Raw genomic sequence first — 19,270 nt, 5'->3', positions numbered from 1 at the left:
ACCCTAATTTGACTTAAGGTACCACAGCAAGCACCTATTTATAAACCCATGTTTGGATCATCATTATTAAATTTAATCATGTAATTTGACTCTTTTGACACTATCATTTCTCTATTCTCTTGCTCCAATTCTCATATCTCATTCTTCATATAACAGATAAAAAATAGCAGTGATCACAGGGTCAAGCCACACGACTGAATTCGAAGCCATCTTATGGGAAATATGATTTTATGTGAAAAATGGAAATAAATTACAAACGTTAGATTTCATCATAAATGATCAGATTAAAAAAAAACTAATAGTCATGTGATCACTTAAAATAATCATCTGACTTTTTAAAAAAAGTCACTTGACTTCATATTTTAATCTTAATCATTTATAATTAGATCTAACGGGCATGGTTTATTCTCATTTTCTCACATAAAAACATCATCCTCATGATACATTATATATATATATACAACTAATTCACCTTGAGAAACAAATAAAAAGCAAATAAGAGCTGAAATATTAGAATTATCAAATTGAACTTGATTTAGGTGTGGTTGTAGTGAAAATAATTTGAACATTAGCATCGACCATCATGATAGTATTACAGACGGTCTACACGACTGACTTTAAAAATGACAAGTTAGTGTCGGTCAAAAAATAGATATGTTTGTCATTTTAGAGTCAGTTAAATCGATGTTAAGCATAGCAATGGCAGACCGACACTAAATCGATTATAGCATCGACTTTTTCCTTGTTAGCGTTGGCTTATGGTCGACGCTAATGAGTGTTTTTCTTGTACTAGGAGGTGTTTTGGCCGGCTTTTAAGTCACAAAGCCATATACCGTCGCGGTCGGCCCAAAGGACTTGCTCTTAAGTAAGTGCCATAAGGGCGGACCAGATGACTAAGGAAAGGAGTGTCTCATCCCGACCAGTGATTGAGTGACCATGAAAACGCTGAGATGCAATGAGCAAAAGCTAGGTGGTTTTAGGCCAACCATGTGCTATGAAGTTCCTTCATAAGGACTTCCATTGACTTGCAGAGGTAACGACGACGTGCTCTCTCATTTATTTAACATATTATTTGTTTCAGCATACGTCTTTGTTCTTCTAAGACTCATGGTTTCTCTCATTGCTCTCTCACTACCCTGCACTGTGGACCAGCAGCTTAGTTGTACACTCATATCCAAGCCAAGCAATGCTCCTTTGAAAAGACAATGAGAATCTGCTAGTATAATTCAATAAAAAACATTTGGTGTCGTTTATGGGGAATTCCACTTTTGAAGAATGATATGCGCAAGATGAAAGGGGGGACCATAATCATAGAAGCTCATATTGTTAGTGGTGATGAGAATTCAATAAACGCTTTCTCCAGATAGCGAAGGAAACATCAATTCTTCCACCGCGCAAGAGTTGTGACACTACGAGTCTAGGAATGATCAAGAGTTGGGGAAGGAATGGTTATTCATCAGAGAAAATTTGGCACAAGTTCTATGACAATTAACTTTATAGGTGAACTTGTTGCTTGAGGGTTTGTTGGAGGAGGAAATTCAGCCAGGGCGCGAAAGAGATCCATGAATGTGTTGGTAAAAACTAGGTACCGAGTGTGCCAAATTACAAGACGTCCAAGCATAGTCTTCAGTCAGAAGGAAAACCAAAGTAACGGGGCGAGTTATTTCTTCCCCATGATTTTCTCAAAACTAATAGCGAACAAAATGTGTAGAGTTTTGGTAGATCCTGGTAGTTTGTCTAACATTATGTTCCTTGTTAATTTTGAAGCGCCCATGGTTTCAAACAAGAAGATTTAGTTCTCGTGACATCATATTTGGTTAGTATAAAGGGGAAACGAACAAACTCAGTAAGATACATTGAGGTCAAGATGACTTTGGGTGAGAGGAAATTGATCAAAGCCTAGATTATACATTTCTTAGTGGGTGACTGCAAATCTTCGTATGATGTGATTATGGGAAGATCGTCTTTGAATTGCTTTGGAATAATAATTTCCGTTTGGAAGAACCTTTTATAGTTTATAAATCCAAGTTGGAAGGAATTTCTATCCATGGAAATCTCAAAGTAACACAAGTTTTTTACAACACTGATTTAAAAAGAAAAGAAGGAAGACGGGAAATGAAGAAGGTCTAATCTGATCTAAAGACATAGATCATACCTATAATAAACATGTTCTCACTGAGTTAGATCCAAGACCAGAGTTGAATGAACAGAATTAGGCCCACTGACCAAACCCTGAAACGAAGGTGGAGGACTTTCAGATCGGAGACTCGCAAAATGAAATCACTTATATTAGAGAATATTTGAAGGAAAAAATATCTTAAGTTGAAAGAACGATTAGAGGAATTACTTCTCTAAAATAAAGATATTTTGCTTTAAATGTCTCAAATATGCCTTGTTTGGATCCGAGCTCTTGCTGATAAACATGTTCTCGATCACTGAGTTAGATCCAAGACCATAGTTGAATGAACAGAATGAGGCCCACCGACCAAACCCTGAAAGGGAGGTGGAGAACTTTCAGATCGGAGACTCACAAAATGAAAGTACTCGTATTGGAGAATATTTGAAGGAAAAAAAATCTTAAGTTCAAAGAATGATTAGAGGAATTACTTCTCTAAAATAAAGATATTTTGCTTTAAAAATATCTCAAATATGCCTTGTTTGGATCCGAGCTCTTGCTGCCATGAGCTCTCCATACACCCAAAGTGTAAACCGATTGTTCAACAAAAAAAAATTGGACACCACAACATATGAAAGAGATATGAACTTTATATAAATATTAACTTGGAGAGAGAAAATCATAGGAAAGTAAATAAGGATAATTTAGGAAAGTTAATCATTTCTTTTACAAATTTATTACTAGTAACTACTTTTCTTAATCAAAGATAATTAGGTATTTGTGACTTATATATAGGAACAGAGAGAGTAATTAATAGTCGTAAAATAAACTATATATATATATTTTATTGACAATATAATTATAAGTTGAGGAAGTACATACACATTAGTCTATTTGTATTAAAAGAAATTTAAATGTAATACACCTTCCGATCACTAATATAAGAATCGATTTTGTGGAATGTCCAGGGTTCAAATCCTGACGGATGCAATTTAAATTTTGATGTACTAAAAAAATGGACTTTGTATTAATCATAAGTTTCGGGAATTATTGTGGCTAAGAATTCTACTGAATCGTTTCAACAGTGTTAGTCACAAATATATTGATTAGTTAATTAGTTAATATTAGTACAGTACCATTAGTTAATATTAGTACAGAACCCCTGCAATAAAGCAATGCGTGTGTTGCCGTCTTCACCACGCAAGCATTAATATAAATTTGAAAAAAACAAGCTATGACTAGGGGTGATGACTGATAATAGATTAGATCATGTTAGGCTTTGTACAAACAGACATTGTATGCTTATGCGTTGAGAAAAAAAGAAGAGAGAAAAATGAGTAGAGGAGAAAAGTGAAAAATAAAGTGAATTTTACAAACAGTTTATGATAAAGATATAGGAAAAAGAAGCGAAAAAAAATTGAGGTGAATAATAAAATATAATTGAACAAAAATAAATTTTTATCATATCAATTTGTACAACAGAATATAAGATGAACTCATTATTGACGGCCTACGATGCATTTTAGGCATTTGTTGATCCTATAACAAATGACATAATAGAAAGAAAAAAATAGTCCAAAGTAGTTTGTGAGTTTAATTTCTTCTAAGATTGGAGAGATCGTGAAAGTGGTGGACCTAATGTCTACTACAGCCTCTCTCTGCTCTCCATGTGAACAAACCAAACAAGGTTGGAAGGCCTCCCCTTTACCCACACTCTCTCTTCCGTAATTCTCTTCACAAAGTCTAGAATAACAAACAACCACTTAAATAGAAAGAGTGCTGACAACACTCACTTTAACACTTTTCTTATTACTTAATTTTTGATTAATTGAAATTCTTGTAGGTTCCACTAAATTAGATGCGAGACTCATATTTTTAGTAGACCCTTCATAAACTTCAACCAATCAACGATAGGTGTTGGAAAAAAATTGGTAAAGTGTGTGTTGCTATCATTTTTCTATTGGGGAGACAGAGAGATCCCGAAGCATGAGACCATGTACTAATGGGCCAACACCGAAGACCAACAAAAGATTTGGACACCAAAACTTGACTCAAAGCTTAAGGTATTGAGTTTACGGGTCACGTCTTTTATAAATTCTCTAACTCATCCACTTTTAACCGATATGGAACTCAAAGTAACACTTGAATTCTCAACATTCTCCTCCTCAAGTGTGAGGTATCATCATACTACCTTGCTCCCCTCCGTGGAAGCTATCCACACTTGCACCGTTTTTCGCTTCACCACGTTAGCGGGACACACTTGGAGTTTCAAATGGGTGAGGTGGAAACTCCATAAGAGATGTGACCCAAAAAATCAAAGCCTTAAGGTTTTGTCTGCCTCAGCAAATGTACAAAGTGGACCGCTGTTTGGCTTACCCTCTTCTTCCCATTCAGGTTGGTTGACCCAAAAGTCTAAGTTGTGGTGTCCAGATCTCTTTTTGGTCTTCAATGTTAGCCCATTAGTGCATGATCTCATGTTCCCTCTATTCCGCAACAAGTGAGCTTCCGATTCGCTGAGATATTGCATTCTTAGTATGCTTTGTGGTTGCAGCAATGTCTGATCTTCCACATTAGAAAAGAAGTTTGATATTGTGAAGGTGTTGAAGAATAGTGATACTGTGAAAGTGGTGTTTTGGACAGTTCTGGCAAGGAAAGACTTTGTATTTAAGTGTGACATTGTGACCCATCTATCTTTCTTGGGAACCTACCTAGTACACGATTTACAGTTGAATTTTTGGCTTGCGACAAGTCATGGACGAGCTGATGCAATCAGGATTACACAGGACGTTCTGAACATGTGAAGAAAAATTGTCTAGGTGATACACAGAGATTGGTTGACATGGATCCAAGATGTGGGGTGATATACTGTACAGGCATGGTTGGCGTTGATGGAAGGTGTGTGGTTATGTTGATGAATGAAGAACTTATGGAGAAAGTTATCATGGAAGTTACACCATAATTTTTCATCAAGATTTCAACATGTAGAAATTCTTGGGATGTTTAAGTTTCAAGTGAAGTAAAATTCTTGGGATAGTTTAGTTTCAAGGGGAGTGTACTCTTTGTGCGGAGTATGATAATTTTCTTTGTTTGTATAGACAATGAGAACTATGTTTGTTGGTTAAGACAAACTAGGAGTAAGAAGACACTAACACCTCATGATTTGTAGTAACTTGTGTGGAGTTTAAGACGTGAATTAGTGGTTATATGTTTAAACAACAACTTTTTTTGTTTATTATAATCAGCCGAACTCTCCTATGAATAGGGATAGAGCTATTTGTTAAAATAAAAAAATCAAACATACAAATATTTTGAATTTCTCAGTTAATTTTTTCAAGTTTCATTCATTTAGCCTTTTATTTATTCTTTTCAGCTTTTACTGTCAATTTTTCTGCTTTGATTTTGCTTTTTCCAATTATTTATTAGTCGTATTTTTCCATTATTTTGCTCCTTACATCTCGATAACAATAACTGGGTTCATTGGTATATTTTTTTTTTTTTGGTAGGCATTGGTATATCTTATAGAAACTTATATATTGAGTAGCAGTCTCTTCCTCGAGTGTTTAAAAAATTATTACATTGATTTCTTAATTTCTTAGTTAAATTTTATTTGAAAAAATATATATAATAGAAGAATGGATAGAGTTCAACCAACCATACCATTCGGATATGGAAAAGTTCTTCCTTTTTGACTTTGAGATACCTTTCAAGTCTCATTCTTATCCGCTGACTCTCAGAGCAAAACATCAAATGGAAAAAACAAGTGATTAAAGGGTGGGAATAGGATGAAGCAGACAGAATTAAACAAGATAATAATCAAATTCAAACGGTAGTGGTTGTGTGGTGACGGTGTCATCGTGTCCATGATTGGTAAAATAATTATACCTATCATACCAAAGCATGAAAATGCTTTTTTTTAATTATGAAATCCTTGGCGGTGGTCTTGGCTGCGGTATGCGTATGTGTGCTCTTTTTTACCTAATGAAGCTTCCTGAATGCTATTTTCTTAGCTTTATTCCTCCATACACCTCAGCACCTTTTTTTATCTCATAAGATAAAGGAATGGATCTTCTCATATATTTCATTCATTATAGGTTCTCATTATAAGTAGTCAAGTTTGAAACATTCATTTAAGTTTAGTTTATTTTATAGTGTAAACTAAAGCATTCATTCAAGCATTTGAGTAAACTTAAAAATAGTATATAATTATGAATTTATTTTCTTCGTTTTTTATATTAAAAATAGTATGCAAACATTTCACTCAATAATTCTTTATTGCAATAAGCATTTAATTGAGTTATTTACACAAGGATAAAACTTAGATATAGTGCTTTAGCTACTATTTATATTCTTGCTCAATAAAAAGTTCAATCACCAACTATCTTAATTATGTGATAATTAATTTTTCTTGATTGCATTTTTTTATCTCTTTGGTTTAAATAATGTGTGACTTTGGCTATGTTTGGCATGCCATTTCAGCTAGCTTATAGCTTATTTGACTAGCTTAAAGCTTATTTGACTAGCTTAAAAGCTCTATAAAAATGTTTGGTGAAGGAGCTTATTTCAGTAGCTTAAAGTTTTAAGCTATAAGCTATCTCAGGTAGCTTAAAGCTTAAAGCTTATAGCTTATTAAATATATTCTCATTTTTATCCTTACTATTTTATCAAAATTTCACCTTTAGCCTTATATGTTTTCTACTAAACCTATTTACCTACTCATTTTCCGATGTACCAAAAAAAACTTATTTATTTATCAGTTATCACACTTGTCTCATATGTACATCGTTCCCGCACATAAATAATTACTACTTCAGAATAAAATAAATAATTTTATATTATAAATTACAAATTATTTGTTTTATTCTATTTAATTTAATAAAAGTATAGAAAAGTAAATAAGTAAAAATTAATATTATATTTTTAAGATGATAAATAATTTGAGTGAAATTAAAAATTTTATAATAATTTTAATATTAATATCATATAGGTATTAATGTGAAAATAAAGTAATGTTAAATATAAAAAAAATTATACAAGTATGTCCTTTTATGTCATTTTACAATTTCAGCTTGTTAAACAACTAGTTTTACCAAACACTTTGTTCAAATTACGTAGCTTTTCAGCTATCAGCTATCAGCTTTCAGCTAGCTTATCAGCTTTCGGCTTTCAGCTAGCTTTTCAGCTATCAGCTAGCTTTTCAGCTTTCAGCTAGCTTATCAGCTAAACGTGCCAAACATAGCCTTTAGCTCGCCTAATTTTTTTTCGAGCTTTTTATTTTGTGAACTCTTTCGAGCCAAGTCCCTCTATTTTTTAAGCAAATTCAGTCCATCTCTTAATTTTCATATACATTAAATCATTAAATCTTCATTGCATTTTTAAAATATTTTAGGGTTTATGATGTTTTTGACATATGATGCAATTTGCAAAGTTGCAAAATAAAAGATTAGTGAAAATTTATTAAATTTTGAAGGAAATGTGATTATGGCTTAAAGAGGTGACATATTGTGATTTTTATTGTTTTATTAAAATTTAATATTTGATGAGTGGTTTTTGATATGATCATGATGAGTAAATTAATTTAATTTTTTATTAGAATTTAAGAAGTCAAACTCTAGGCAAAGGTAGCTTTGGTGATGTGATAAAAAAAAGATGAAATAAATAGAGAGAAAAATAGATGAAATAATGAGATGGAATATAAAGTGGAGTGTGAACATATATATCATATCATAGTTATAGTTTTATAGAAAATGAACTCTTCACACTTGTCTACCTCCACCTAATGAAGAGATAGAAAAAGAAGAGATATCAGATAAATAGATATATATATATATATATATATATATATATATATGTGTGTGTATGATGTGATAGAAAAAGTAAAGAAATAGAAAAAAAACAAGTGAAATTATATGATAGAAAAAGTTAAGTATAGTTAACAAATCCTCCATTTCCCGTGAAAAGTTGACCAATCCTACTAAGGTAAAGAGAAATAGCTGACTCGTCGTGAAGTGCCTTGGATTACAAGCAAACATCAGCGGATAAGTGGGCTTGGTTAAGGCTTCGTGGACCCAATTTTTAGGGCTTTATATATATATATATATATATATATATATATATATATATGTATGATGGGATAGAAAAAGTAAAGAAATAGAAAAAAAAACAAGTGAAATTATATGATAGAAAAAGTTAAGTATAGTTAACAAATCCTCCATTTCCCGTGAAAAGTTGACCAATCCTACTAAGGTAAAGAGAAATAGCTGACTCGTCGTGAAGTGCCTTGGATTACAAGCAAACATCAGCGGATAAGTGGGCTTGGTTACTAGTTAATGATTAGAATTGAATGCAGCTTACCTACCATTCGAATTGAATTGAATTAAACCTCCAAAAGTTGGCTGCAAAAAGTAAGCCCCATTCGCATTGAAAAGAAAATTACTTGGATTGGATATCTATTTTAATTTTAATTTTAATTTTAAACCCATCAAAAAGATCGCTGACCCATGGAAGGTTTGAAGTTGAGACCGTGTTTGATTTGTCAGGCTTATTCTACCTTTCTTTTTATTCAGAAAAGTCTGGGTGAGTACAACTCATGTCACCCTCACATGTCACAACATGCTTTCGAGATCATAGATTGTTTATATAAGTATATAGGTTTAATTGCACTTTTGGTCCCCAAACTATTGTCTTCATGCGAAAATCGTCCCCAAACTTCAAAATTAGCAAAAAAATCTCCTCCAACTATACCTGTTGTTGCACTTTTGGTTTGTCGTTTGCCTTCCGTGAGAAAACTAATGTGAGAAGCTGATGTGGTTCCCTCACGTGCGTCTCACGTGACTTTCTTCAAAAAGCTTGATGACTGGACAAGTCACATGTTTCTCACGTAACTCTGAAAGGCTCCAACGGTCATCTCCTTCCTCCATCGTCTTCTTCACCATGGAACCCTTTTAGAGTCACGTGAGAAGCATGTGACTTGTCCAGTCATAAAGCTCTCTGAAGAAAGTCACGTGAGACACGCGTGAGGGAGCCACACCAGCTTCTCACGTTAGTTTTCTCACGGAAGGCAAACGCCAGATCAAAAGTGCAACAACATGTATAGTTGGAGGACGTTTTTTGCTAACTTTGAAGTTTGGGGACAATTTTCGTAGGAAGGCAATAGTTGGGGGACCAAAAATGCAATTAAGCTATGTATATATAAATCACTCACCAATAAGTGTGTGTTTGGATTAGCGTTAGCAGAATTTGATCTGGCCAGAATTGAATCTGGAAGAATTGGATCTGGTAAACGTGAGTTTGAGTGACGTGATTTATGTTTGGATACATTTATCAGGAATTGGATCTGATAGACTTGAATTGGATCTGTAAAAGGGTGAGGGGACAATTGGATCAGCATTGATGCTGAAGCAACAAATTGTTGTGTTAGGATGGATCCAATTCTGGGGCCAGAATTGGATCAGCATTTAGCATCCAAACATCAATGGAGATGAGAAAATCACGTTTGAGGTCTTTAAACGTGGATCAGGCCTGATCCAACGTGCATCCAAACACACCCTAAGCTCTCACATCTGTTGTGAGAACAAACACAAAACCTTCTAAAATGAAGTATTTCGTCATTACCAACCAATTTTGTTTCGAGCTTATTATGTCTGCAACTAGCTCAAACAACTACAATAAGTCAATTTCTTTTAATGAGATTTGATTTGATTAGGAGAATGTGTAATTTATTAAAAGAAGAATTGACTAAAACAACTACAATAAGTCAATTTCTTTTAATGAGATTTGATTTGATTAGGAGAATGTGTAATTTATTAAAAGAAGAATTGACTACACGGGCATTCTAATTTTAAATGTCAATATATATTTTTTTTTAAACTATATTTTTTAAGGTTGTCTAAATAGTTTAGAAATAAATATTTTATAAAATTACAATTTCAAATGACCCAATATTATTTTGATATGCGTCATGAGTTAGAGATTTTTAAGATACATGTCAAAATAATATTAAACCACTTTAATGATAGCTTATGTGGTAAGAGTCAGAGACATATTGATTAGAGAGAGGAAGATACAGAGATTTTGATGATGCAATTTATCTTCCTAATGTTAAAAAAAACGAAGTAATTTTACTCAACATAGATTTTATGTTGAGTGGGATGAAGGGTGAAGGGTTCCGGGTTCGAACCCGGAGGAGAGATTAATTTACTAATATTTTTAACAAAAAAAAACTGAATGTAGTTTATGTGATTAAGACGACCCATATTTTTTACTTGTTAAAAAAAAACTGAATGTAGTTTATGTGATTAAGACGACCCATATTTTTTACTTCAAAGATAACAATTGTGTTCCTTTCAGAAAAAAAAAAAGAAAAAAACAATTGTGTTAGGATATTGCCAGGGAAAAAAAGAGGGAGCATTACGAAACTTTGTCGTGAATTGGCTGCCGGTATTATATGAACAGGTATTCGACCTTAATAGATCATATCCTTTATTTTATTTTCAGAGACCCTAAGAAGTAAGAACACACTATTTTAAATGCATTTATCAATAAATTTTATATGTTTGAAAAACAATCATATATCTCAGAAAAAAAAAATAGTTTAGAAAGTGTGTGATTAGCCCTCCTATTTTTTTTTTCAATGACTAAAGCTCCTACTTATATCTTCATGTATTTCCTCAATTTTTTTAAAACTCAAAAAAACTACTAGTTAAGTCACTCTATCATCGATCAAACCAATTATTCACTAATTGAAAGGGTTAAACCGTTACTATCATAATAATTAAAAATTCATCACACACTAACATGACATGAGTCCATTGAGAATTGGATGATTAGATCAACTAATATTGGAATTCTGACCTCAAGTTAGCCTCCAATTCAAGCGATACTAGGTTGCAGTAATTGCTCCCAAAAACACGCAGAATTAACATTTTTTAGCCAAACACATTTCTCGGCTACACGCCTCAAAATTGAATATTGATTGATCAAAACAATCATTATAGTTTGAAATCTAATTGCTTTTGGAAAATAACAAACTTCAAAAAAAAAAAAAAATCAAAGCTTGACTACAAAATTGCCTTAAAGCGAACTAATACAGTTTAGTATCTATACCTTCAAAGTGTAAACAAGGTGTCAAGAAAAGTCCAAAATCATAACGAAATTAAAGTTATAAAACTGAAAGATATTAAAACATAATTAGTTTACAGTTTGAATCAAACTAATCCAAACACAACCCTTTCATACCTCATGAGTTGGTAATCTCATCAGCCATAAAAAAATACACAACAATTGGTAGGCATACAGTTGTTGTTGGTGGTGGTGTTGGTTGGCTTACAGGTATTTCTAATTTATTGTACTCATTCAAACCATTGCCAATTTATAGGTCAGATGTACGCTACTGTAGAATTTATATAGAGAAGCTGAACATTCACATCCATTTCCAGTTATATTTTTACATTGGCTATCACGGGGAAGGCACCTTTCTTTTCAAGGAAACACAAACAATACATGCCTGTTAGTGTCATCCAATAACCCTGATGCCATGTCTGTAGAGTCAGCAAGGTCAGTACCCAGCAGCTGTGTCATTTCTAAACTGTTCAACAGGTGGGGGAAGCAAAAGCCTGAGCCTACTCCTGTACCTTTTGATGCGCTGCAATCGTTCTTCCCTTAAGCTACAAGCAACATAGGATAGCAATAACATCGTTAGTATATGATATATTTATTTCATCTTGAAGCATGATTTATCCTAAAACTAAGATTTGCGTCCAGGATTGTACCAAACAAGTTTTTTTTTACGGTCCAGGATTGTACCAAACAAGTTAGTAGTATGAAAGTGCCAAATATAGAGTGATTTAGATGCCAAATTTAGAGTGATTAGGATCAGTATGACAAATAGTCATTATTATGTGTGCCATCAAAGGTCCTTGCAAAGTTGATGTCTCTTTGTATAAGGTTCATCATTTCACAGAAAATAGAAGATTTACAGTTCCCAAGACATGTTCAACAGAAGGAGGCTACTTCCACTTAAAATGTGGCAATCATCAGTCAACGAAATAAACAGCCACGTATATACTACATTTTAGGATATGCAACCAAAGAGAAGGAAAAGCACAAATGTTTTATTTTAATGCTCCAGCAAGAAAATAAAGCTCCATAACGATGTAGTAATGTATTACTAGATTCAGAATAGCACTGATACTCTGAAAGGGATGTTCTCTTATAATTTTTGTGCATAAAACTAACAAACATTGTAAACAAATGCCTTAATGTTTATAAGGTGATAAACATGTAAAGTGCATGTCATCCGAAATAGAATCATGTTTAAACTGCATATATATATCATAGAAACTGGAAAACCAAAGGCTTTTGGCAACTAATTATTCATATCTGAGTAATTCATTAATTCTCTTTGGGTTTCCAGCTTCCTAGCAAAGTTCATATGCTACGAGCAAGTAATTATAAAAGCGACTTAATGGCATGGACATTAATATCCATTCAACATAGACTGTCTAAGATATTGAGCCTATTTCCAAAGTTTGATTTGCAATTACTGTGATGTGGATTCAAAATTTGTCATAATCTTTATGATTAATCTACAACCTTCATAAGATGTATTTACAGCTTATAATGCACTGTCAACTAGTACAGGATGAATAAATAAAGATGGCAAAGGGGGAGGGTTTAAAATAGAACTTACCGTGCTCTAACTCCTTTGGCACGTTTAATATGTCTCTTAAATAGATCTTTTACTGATAAGTGCATAACAGACTGCTCAAGCTGAAAGCAGAGATGATTATAACTCAGTTGATATAGATTAATGGCATTAAACTCTTGACATAGAATTGAAGAAATAACTCTAATTTCAATACATCTTTCATACTTTCATATGTCTCTTCGTTACTTCTTCTGCTGATGAGAGCATACCAGTCTCCTGGAGGATACGAATCTCCTCGCTCTGAAAGCATAGATGATTATAACTCAGTCGATACAGATTAATGGGATCAAACTCTTGGCATAGAACTGAAGAAATAACTATAATTTCAACAACAGTTTGATCATATATCTGTAAATATATACACACACAAACTGCACTATCCAATAAAACTTATTCAACAACACAAATTGTGTCAATGGAATGGTTATTTTCTATGTCTTGAGGATTTCCCTATTTCCTAAGTGTCTTATTTCCTTTTACATTGAAATCCAATTATTTATATATTTAGGTTAGGAAATTCCAGAAACTTGTTGTAAATAGTTCATCTAATCCTTGAAATACAGGGATTCAATTAGTATAAGGATAAATGAGAAAGCTGAGAGCTAATTTCCCAAGCTTCATAAATCAATTCTCACATCCATATTAATAAGGATTTCATTCACACATGGCTTTAATATAGGAGTCATGAACCAATTATCCCAAAAGCTTAGTTGTTGGGTAAAAGACACATGCATGATTATATCTCTAACACGTCCCCTCACGCAACAACCCACTTGGGCTTGAAGCGTGGATAATGCACAGGCCCACCTACCATGTGCTGAAATTCAATTTTTTATTAGAAAAATTGGGGGCGGCAAAGATTGAACTCTAGACCACTTAGTCATAGAGGCATTGATACCATGTCAAGGAACCAATTAATTCAAAAGCTTACGCTATTAGGTAAAGGACACATGCATGATTATATTTCTAACAAAATGCAACTATCCCAGAAAACCAGACCTCTTCCTGCTCATCATCTTTTTCATGTTCATTCTTGTTTGACATATGACTAGCCACCATGGATGCAGGCAATGGTTTGGGAAGTGCCTTCATTACTTCTTTCTGCTGTGGCTGCGGAGTATAATGAATCATGAGATTATAAATAAATAACCCATCAAAATAAATTGATGCATATTATATAGTCGTCCCCTAAAAGCATGTCACTGGCCATAAATCATAATCCTTTAGAACTGCACTATGAGAAAATTAGAAAGGAAGAAAGCAAAACTGCCTTTCTAACCAATTTTGAGAAGATCAATTAGAGAAAAAATTATAAACTTCTCTTTATTGTGTTAGCAAATTACAAAGCAACTAGATCACCCCAAGAAGTGTTTTTCTAAGCTTCTGAAAAAAATCTGGTGTATTCCATCGTCAGGGAATAAATAAAGAAGCCATAGAAATTACTGTAATAAAACCTTAAGGCCTATATGATAGGCCTACATTGGATCAATATTTCACCAACAAAAGTAAAAGCTATATTATGGTGAAGCAGCAACGGTTTTAATGCCTAAACAGCTTCCATCGATGATTTGGATCAAAATAATTTAAATTTAGCTTACTTTCATCAGGTATAAAACTTGACATTTGTGTGGAAAAGTTATATCCAAGTCACAATATTTTAAACCCAGACTACGTAATCCAGCTAGTAAACTACCAGGTTGGTGAACTGCTTATGCCCTATTGTTACAAATTACTACCAAGATTGAGTCCATTCCACTGGAAAAACACTTAAATAGGCCAAGGGAAACCATGGATATCTAATTCTTAAAGACATACCTATTTCTCTCATTCCATAGATGCTAGATGATTCATGAATCATCATAGAATTAAGACCAATTAATTATTTTGGAAAGTTTTCAAAAATAATATATTCATTCAAACTCCACAATTAGAGCATAACTTCATTGAGAATTACGTTTATTTAGTTGCAAATCAAATATATTTTGTACAAAGGGTAACTATTAGAATTTGAGAGGCCTAACTCCACCCTAAAAGCTAGCTTATAGGTGAGGATTGTCTTCCCATATATAAAGACTATCTTGGTCATATCTCTATTCAATGTGAGACTTTTCTCAACACATCCCCTCACGCCTAGGGCTGGACATCTGGAGCGTGGAATATGCAGGAATTAACATATGCGGGTGCCCAATTACGGGTGGTCTCCACTTAATGGATCTAGAATAGGCTTTGATATCATATTAGAATTTGATGGGGCAGATGCGACTTCCCTCAGTTGGTTTGGGTGGTATAGCCCGTTGCAAAAGTCCCCCCCCCCCTTTTTTTGATCCATTTGTTTGGCCTAACTCTACCCCAAAAGTTAGCTTTTAGGTGAGGACTGTTTTCCCATATATAAGGATTATCTTGGCAATATCTCTAGTCAATGTGAGACTTTTCGCAACAGTAACATTAAATAAAACAAATATCGAAACTCCTCAGTTCAATTATTTATTAGTAGTAGTTTGAGTGCACAAGATAAAAAATGTGAATTCTACTCTATCATAGAAATAGTTTGGCTTGTTACCGGAAAAAAAAAAGATAGTTTGGCTAAAGTTGCTGCTACTTTTGTAAATCATCAAAACATATATGTAGTTCACATCATTTCCTCATATCAAACTATAGACTTGCAGAGGAATCTTTAGCAAGTCATCATTACTTGATTGATCTCATAAGCAGATACTAAAGTCTAGAAAGTACAAATATATAACTCAGACCTGGCTTTCTTCAATTATACCATTTCTCAACCATGATCTACAAAGTGCATACAGCGAAGCATTCTCTGTTAATCTGACCTAAAAATTGAAAAATAACATGATTAGCACAATCGATTGAAGAGAAATGACTTTGAAATAATTGATGCCAAAATGTGTTTCAATGTTATATTCAAAAAGTGAATTTACCACAATAGATTTTGAGGGAATAGAATTGATAATCGATGTGAAACCCATATTTTTTTTACAACTACTTTACTTGTGCAGAATTGATCTTGAGAAATAAAAAAATAAAAAAATTGCACAACTTGAGCTACAGTTTAACTTGATTGTTTTAGCAGAAACATGATTTTAGATCAGCCAAACAGGTCCTAAGTAACAAAACTGTCAAGGTTGGTTGTAATACATTGACATCTTAAAAGCTTTCAATTTAGTTGCTACGTTAAGAACTTATTTTGTTGAACTAATTAATTAAGAACCTTCACGATTCGTTATTTAGAACCAATGTTTTAGATCATTTTTCCTATTGGACTTCAGGTACAGAAATTAGAACTCTTAGCCCTCCCCTATTCCCATGGTAAAGTTCACTTGTACTGCAGTTTGAATATAAGCTTTATAGAAGTAATTTTATTTTATCTTGCTCTAATATGCTACTTCCTTTTCCTTGCCTGTAATTGTATTCATTGATTTTTTTTTTTTGAGAGCTGTATTCATTGATTTTTCTTTCTTCTTTCTCTCACTTCCTTACCTTTTTAACAAAACCATGCATCAATTTAACTAAACTCTTCTATTTAATGTAAACTATAACTGAAAAATACATAGCAGTGTTGTCAATCCCTGATAGCGACCGACCCCAAAACGCTGTAGCGGTATAGCGCATAGCAGGATGGCCGCTACGGTAAATTCTTGATATATTTTATATAATTTGTACTATGTATATATAAATAAATGCTCAAAAATAATAATAGAAAGTCCTTAAAACTCATGTCATTCATAATTAATAATAGAAATTAGAGAAGACAAATTCTATATTTTCATTTATAAACTAATTCGCATTTAGCACACATTCTATATTTTCATTTACTTCTTAGAATTTGAGTTATGCCTAACTCTACCCAAAAGCTAGCTCATAGGGGTAAGGATTACTCTACCCTATATAAGGACTTATTTAGTTGTATCTCTAGTCAATGTGGGACCTTCACACTTCCCTCTTACGCCTCAAGAGCGTGAAGTTTGCATGACTGGTCATCTGCCGGAGTAGCCCTATATATGAATATAGGATAGACTTCGATACAATCTAAAAATTCCGGTTACGCCTAACTCTACCTAAAATGCCAGCTTAGGGGTGAGGATTGCGCTACCCTATGCCACACTTGCCATAGATAAATTCTATCTTATAACTTCTGCAATAATTCTTCACCTGTCTCTTTATTTTGTAAGTTCAAATTTATGAATTACAAAGTAGGCCTCTATATTTACATCAATAAAACTAATTAAAACCTCTTCACTCTTATTCTTAATTGTGACCATCTCTACCTGCAAACAAAATACACCCAACTATAAAGCTAAGAATCATCAATCTCCTCATCTTTACTTTGCTACTTATCTTGTAGAGACCTTTTTCCTTGTAAGAACAAGGACAAAAGAAGACCGAGGGAAGAGCTACCAAACCCACTTGGTCAATGAATAATAAAACCCACTTGTTCAATGAATTTGAGGTAAAGAGCTATGGGTGGAGTTCTGCATGATACCTAATAAATCACAGGAGAAAATGACAACAATATCCACTACGCTTTATGGAACAACTTTGTTTGACTAGAGAGAATAAAACCATCTAAAAAAGTGAGTATAGAGAACATGTTATAAGGTATAAATTGAAAACAGGAGGAAAAAGAAAACAATATATGTGCCATCAACTTATTTGAGGCAAAGAGTACTTGGATCACAACCATTGAAAGTTTACAAAAGAAGTTTAACTTAGAAAGAAATCAAAATACGAAAGTTGAAACAAGATTAGGAAACAGTAATACAATGGCTAGGATATACAGTGCAAGAGATGCCCTGAAACTGTGAGAGACAGATCTAAGCTCATCATGCAGTTCCAAATGTGTTTTTTAAGAATTCAAACATGCATTGCAATTTATTGAAACTTAAGTGGTACACATCACACACAAAAAGAAAGAGCGCCCAATTCTCGCAAATTGAATAAATGTAGATGAATTCATTAGGAGCTGCACTATAAGACACACAATTCAAATTATGTAAAACAAGAGAATTTGGGCTCACTTTACGGTCTCTGATTACGACAAAAGTTTCATCTCTGCTTCGTTCCCTAAGAAACACATCAAAGATATCAATCCAATTCCACGACCAAAATAAAATGTGACAGAACGCCAAATTGAATACACCACACATCATTAAAAAAATTCACCTTGTACTGGTATCTTTGTGGCCATTGACATCCGAAGCCGCAGATCTAGCAGTAGCCTAAAGACAGAACCAAAAACCCAAAAAAAATTAATATAAGAAAATGAAAGCAATACTTGAAAATGCCATCTCAAAATAAGTTTGTGATCCTGATTTCAAAGCACAACAACAAGACACACTTTCTAAGCACAGTATTCAATTCAAGTTCACCACAACAATAGAAGCCAATTTGTACAATTACTTAATTTAAATTGGAGAACATAATAGAACCTGATAACAAAAAGGAAAAGCATAATTGAAGATATAGAACCAAAAATTTCATGATTTCACACAAATAAAAACCACAAGACAGCAAAGAGAGTTTCAATGGTGAGACCTTGGTGTGACCTTTAACCGGAGGCGAGGCAGTAGAAGCAGGAGGAGCGTGACCCGTATGGGGGTAAGGCAAGTGAGGAGGCCTGTTCATGTGTAAGGCGTGAGTGAGATAATCCAAGTGCATGCCGCGAACGCCATGAGAGTACATAAGAGAAGGTGGCGGCGGCGGAGGGTAACCGGAGACAGTAGGATCGGCGGGGAGGGGTCCAAACCCTTTGGCAACGAAGGGGCCGCCGCCGCGGGCGGAAGAGGCGAAAGGGTAGAGATAGTGGTGAGATGATGGATCGTGAGGTTTGGGGAATTGAGGGTTTGGGGCGCGAATTGGAAGGGTTTGTTGTTGCTGTGGTGGTGATTGGTAGTGGTGGTGGTGGTGAGCGTGTGGGTGTGGGTGAGGGAGTGGAGATATAGGTCTTGATGCGGTGGTGGTGGTGGCGGCGGCGGCGGCGGGATCGACGGGCATGGCGGAGGAGGAAAATGAAGAATTGAAGTTGTTGGGTTGTGTTGTGTTGTGTGGTTTTATTTTCTCAGATGGGGGAGAAGGAAAATTGGGAGGGAAAGGGAAAATAAGAAACGAAGAAAAAGAGAAAAAAATATATTTTAAATAACACCTTGGTTTGATAGTTACGTTTCTTCACGGCCTATAGGAAGTCGGCAACAAAGGTATGGAAATCTAATAAATTTTATTCTATAGAACTAAATTATCAAAATCTATCTATAATCTATCTATAATCTATCTATCTATCTATAATATATATAAAAGCAGAGTTTGTGCAGCTTGGAGGGTAACTAAGGAATTGAACAATTCAATGCACTACCATGTAATTTTTAGCATGGACATTTTAGTAAAAGTACACATTATTTCCTAAAGAATCAATCACAGCCGTACATCCTCAATCCCAT

At 33.9% G+C, this 19,270-nt stretch overlaps 1 protein-coding gene across 1 annotated transcript; it reads right to left on the bottom strand.

The window, feature by feature from the left end:
• Positions 1-11,259: 11,259 nt before the first annotated feature.
• LOC130748379 (uncharacterized) lies at positions 11,260-18,933 on the bottom strand. Its single transcript, XM_057601601.1, has 8 exons — positions 18,372-18,933; positions 18,000-18,055; positions 17,855-17,900; positions 15,572-15,649; positions 13,821-13,931; positions 12,987-13,061; positions 12,804-12,883; positions 11,260-11,778 (listed from the first exon to the last, which is right to left on the bottom strand). The coding sequence occupies exons 1-8, from the start codon at positions 18,828-18,830 to the stop codon at positions 11,670-11,672; spliced, it is 1,014 nt and encodes a 337-aa protein (XP_057457584.1). The 5' UTR covers positions 18,831-18,933; the 3' UTR covers positions 11,260-11,669.
• Between the last annotated feature and the right edge of the window lie 337 nt (positions 18,934-19,270).

The sequence above is a fragment of the Lotus japonicus genome, chromosome 3 (assembly GCF_012489685.1).
Source record: "Lotus japonicus ecotype B-129 chromosome 3, LjGifu_v1.2".
NCBI lineage: Eukaryota > Viridiplantae > Streptophyta > Magnoliopsida > Fabales > Fabaceae > Lotus > Lotus japonicus.
Note: the sequence above shows the minus strand (reverse complement) of the source record. Positions and strands in the feature narration are given on the sequence as shown.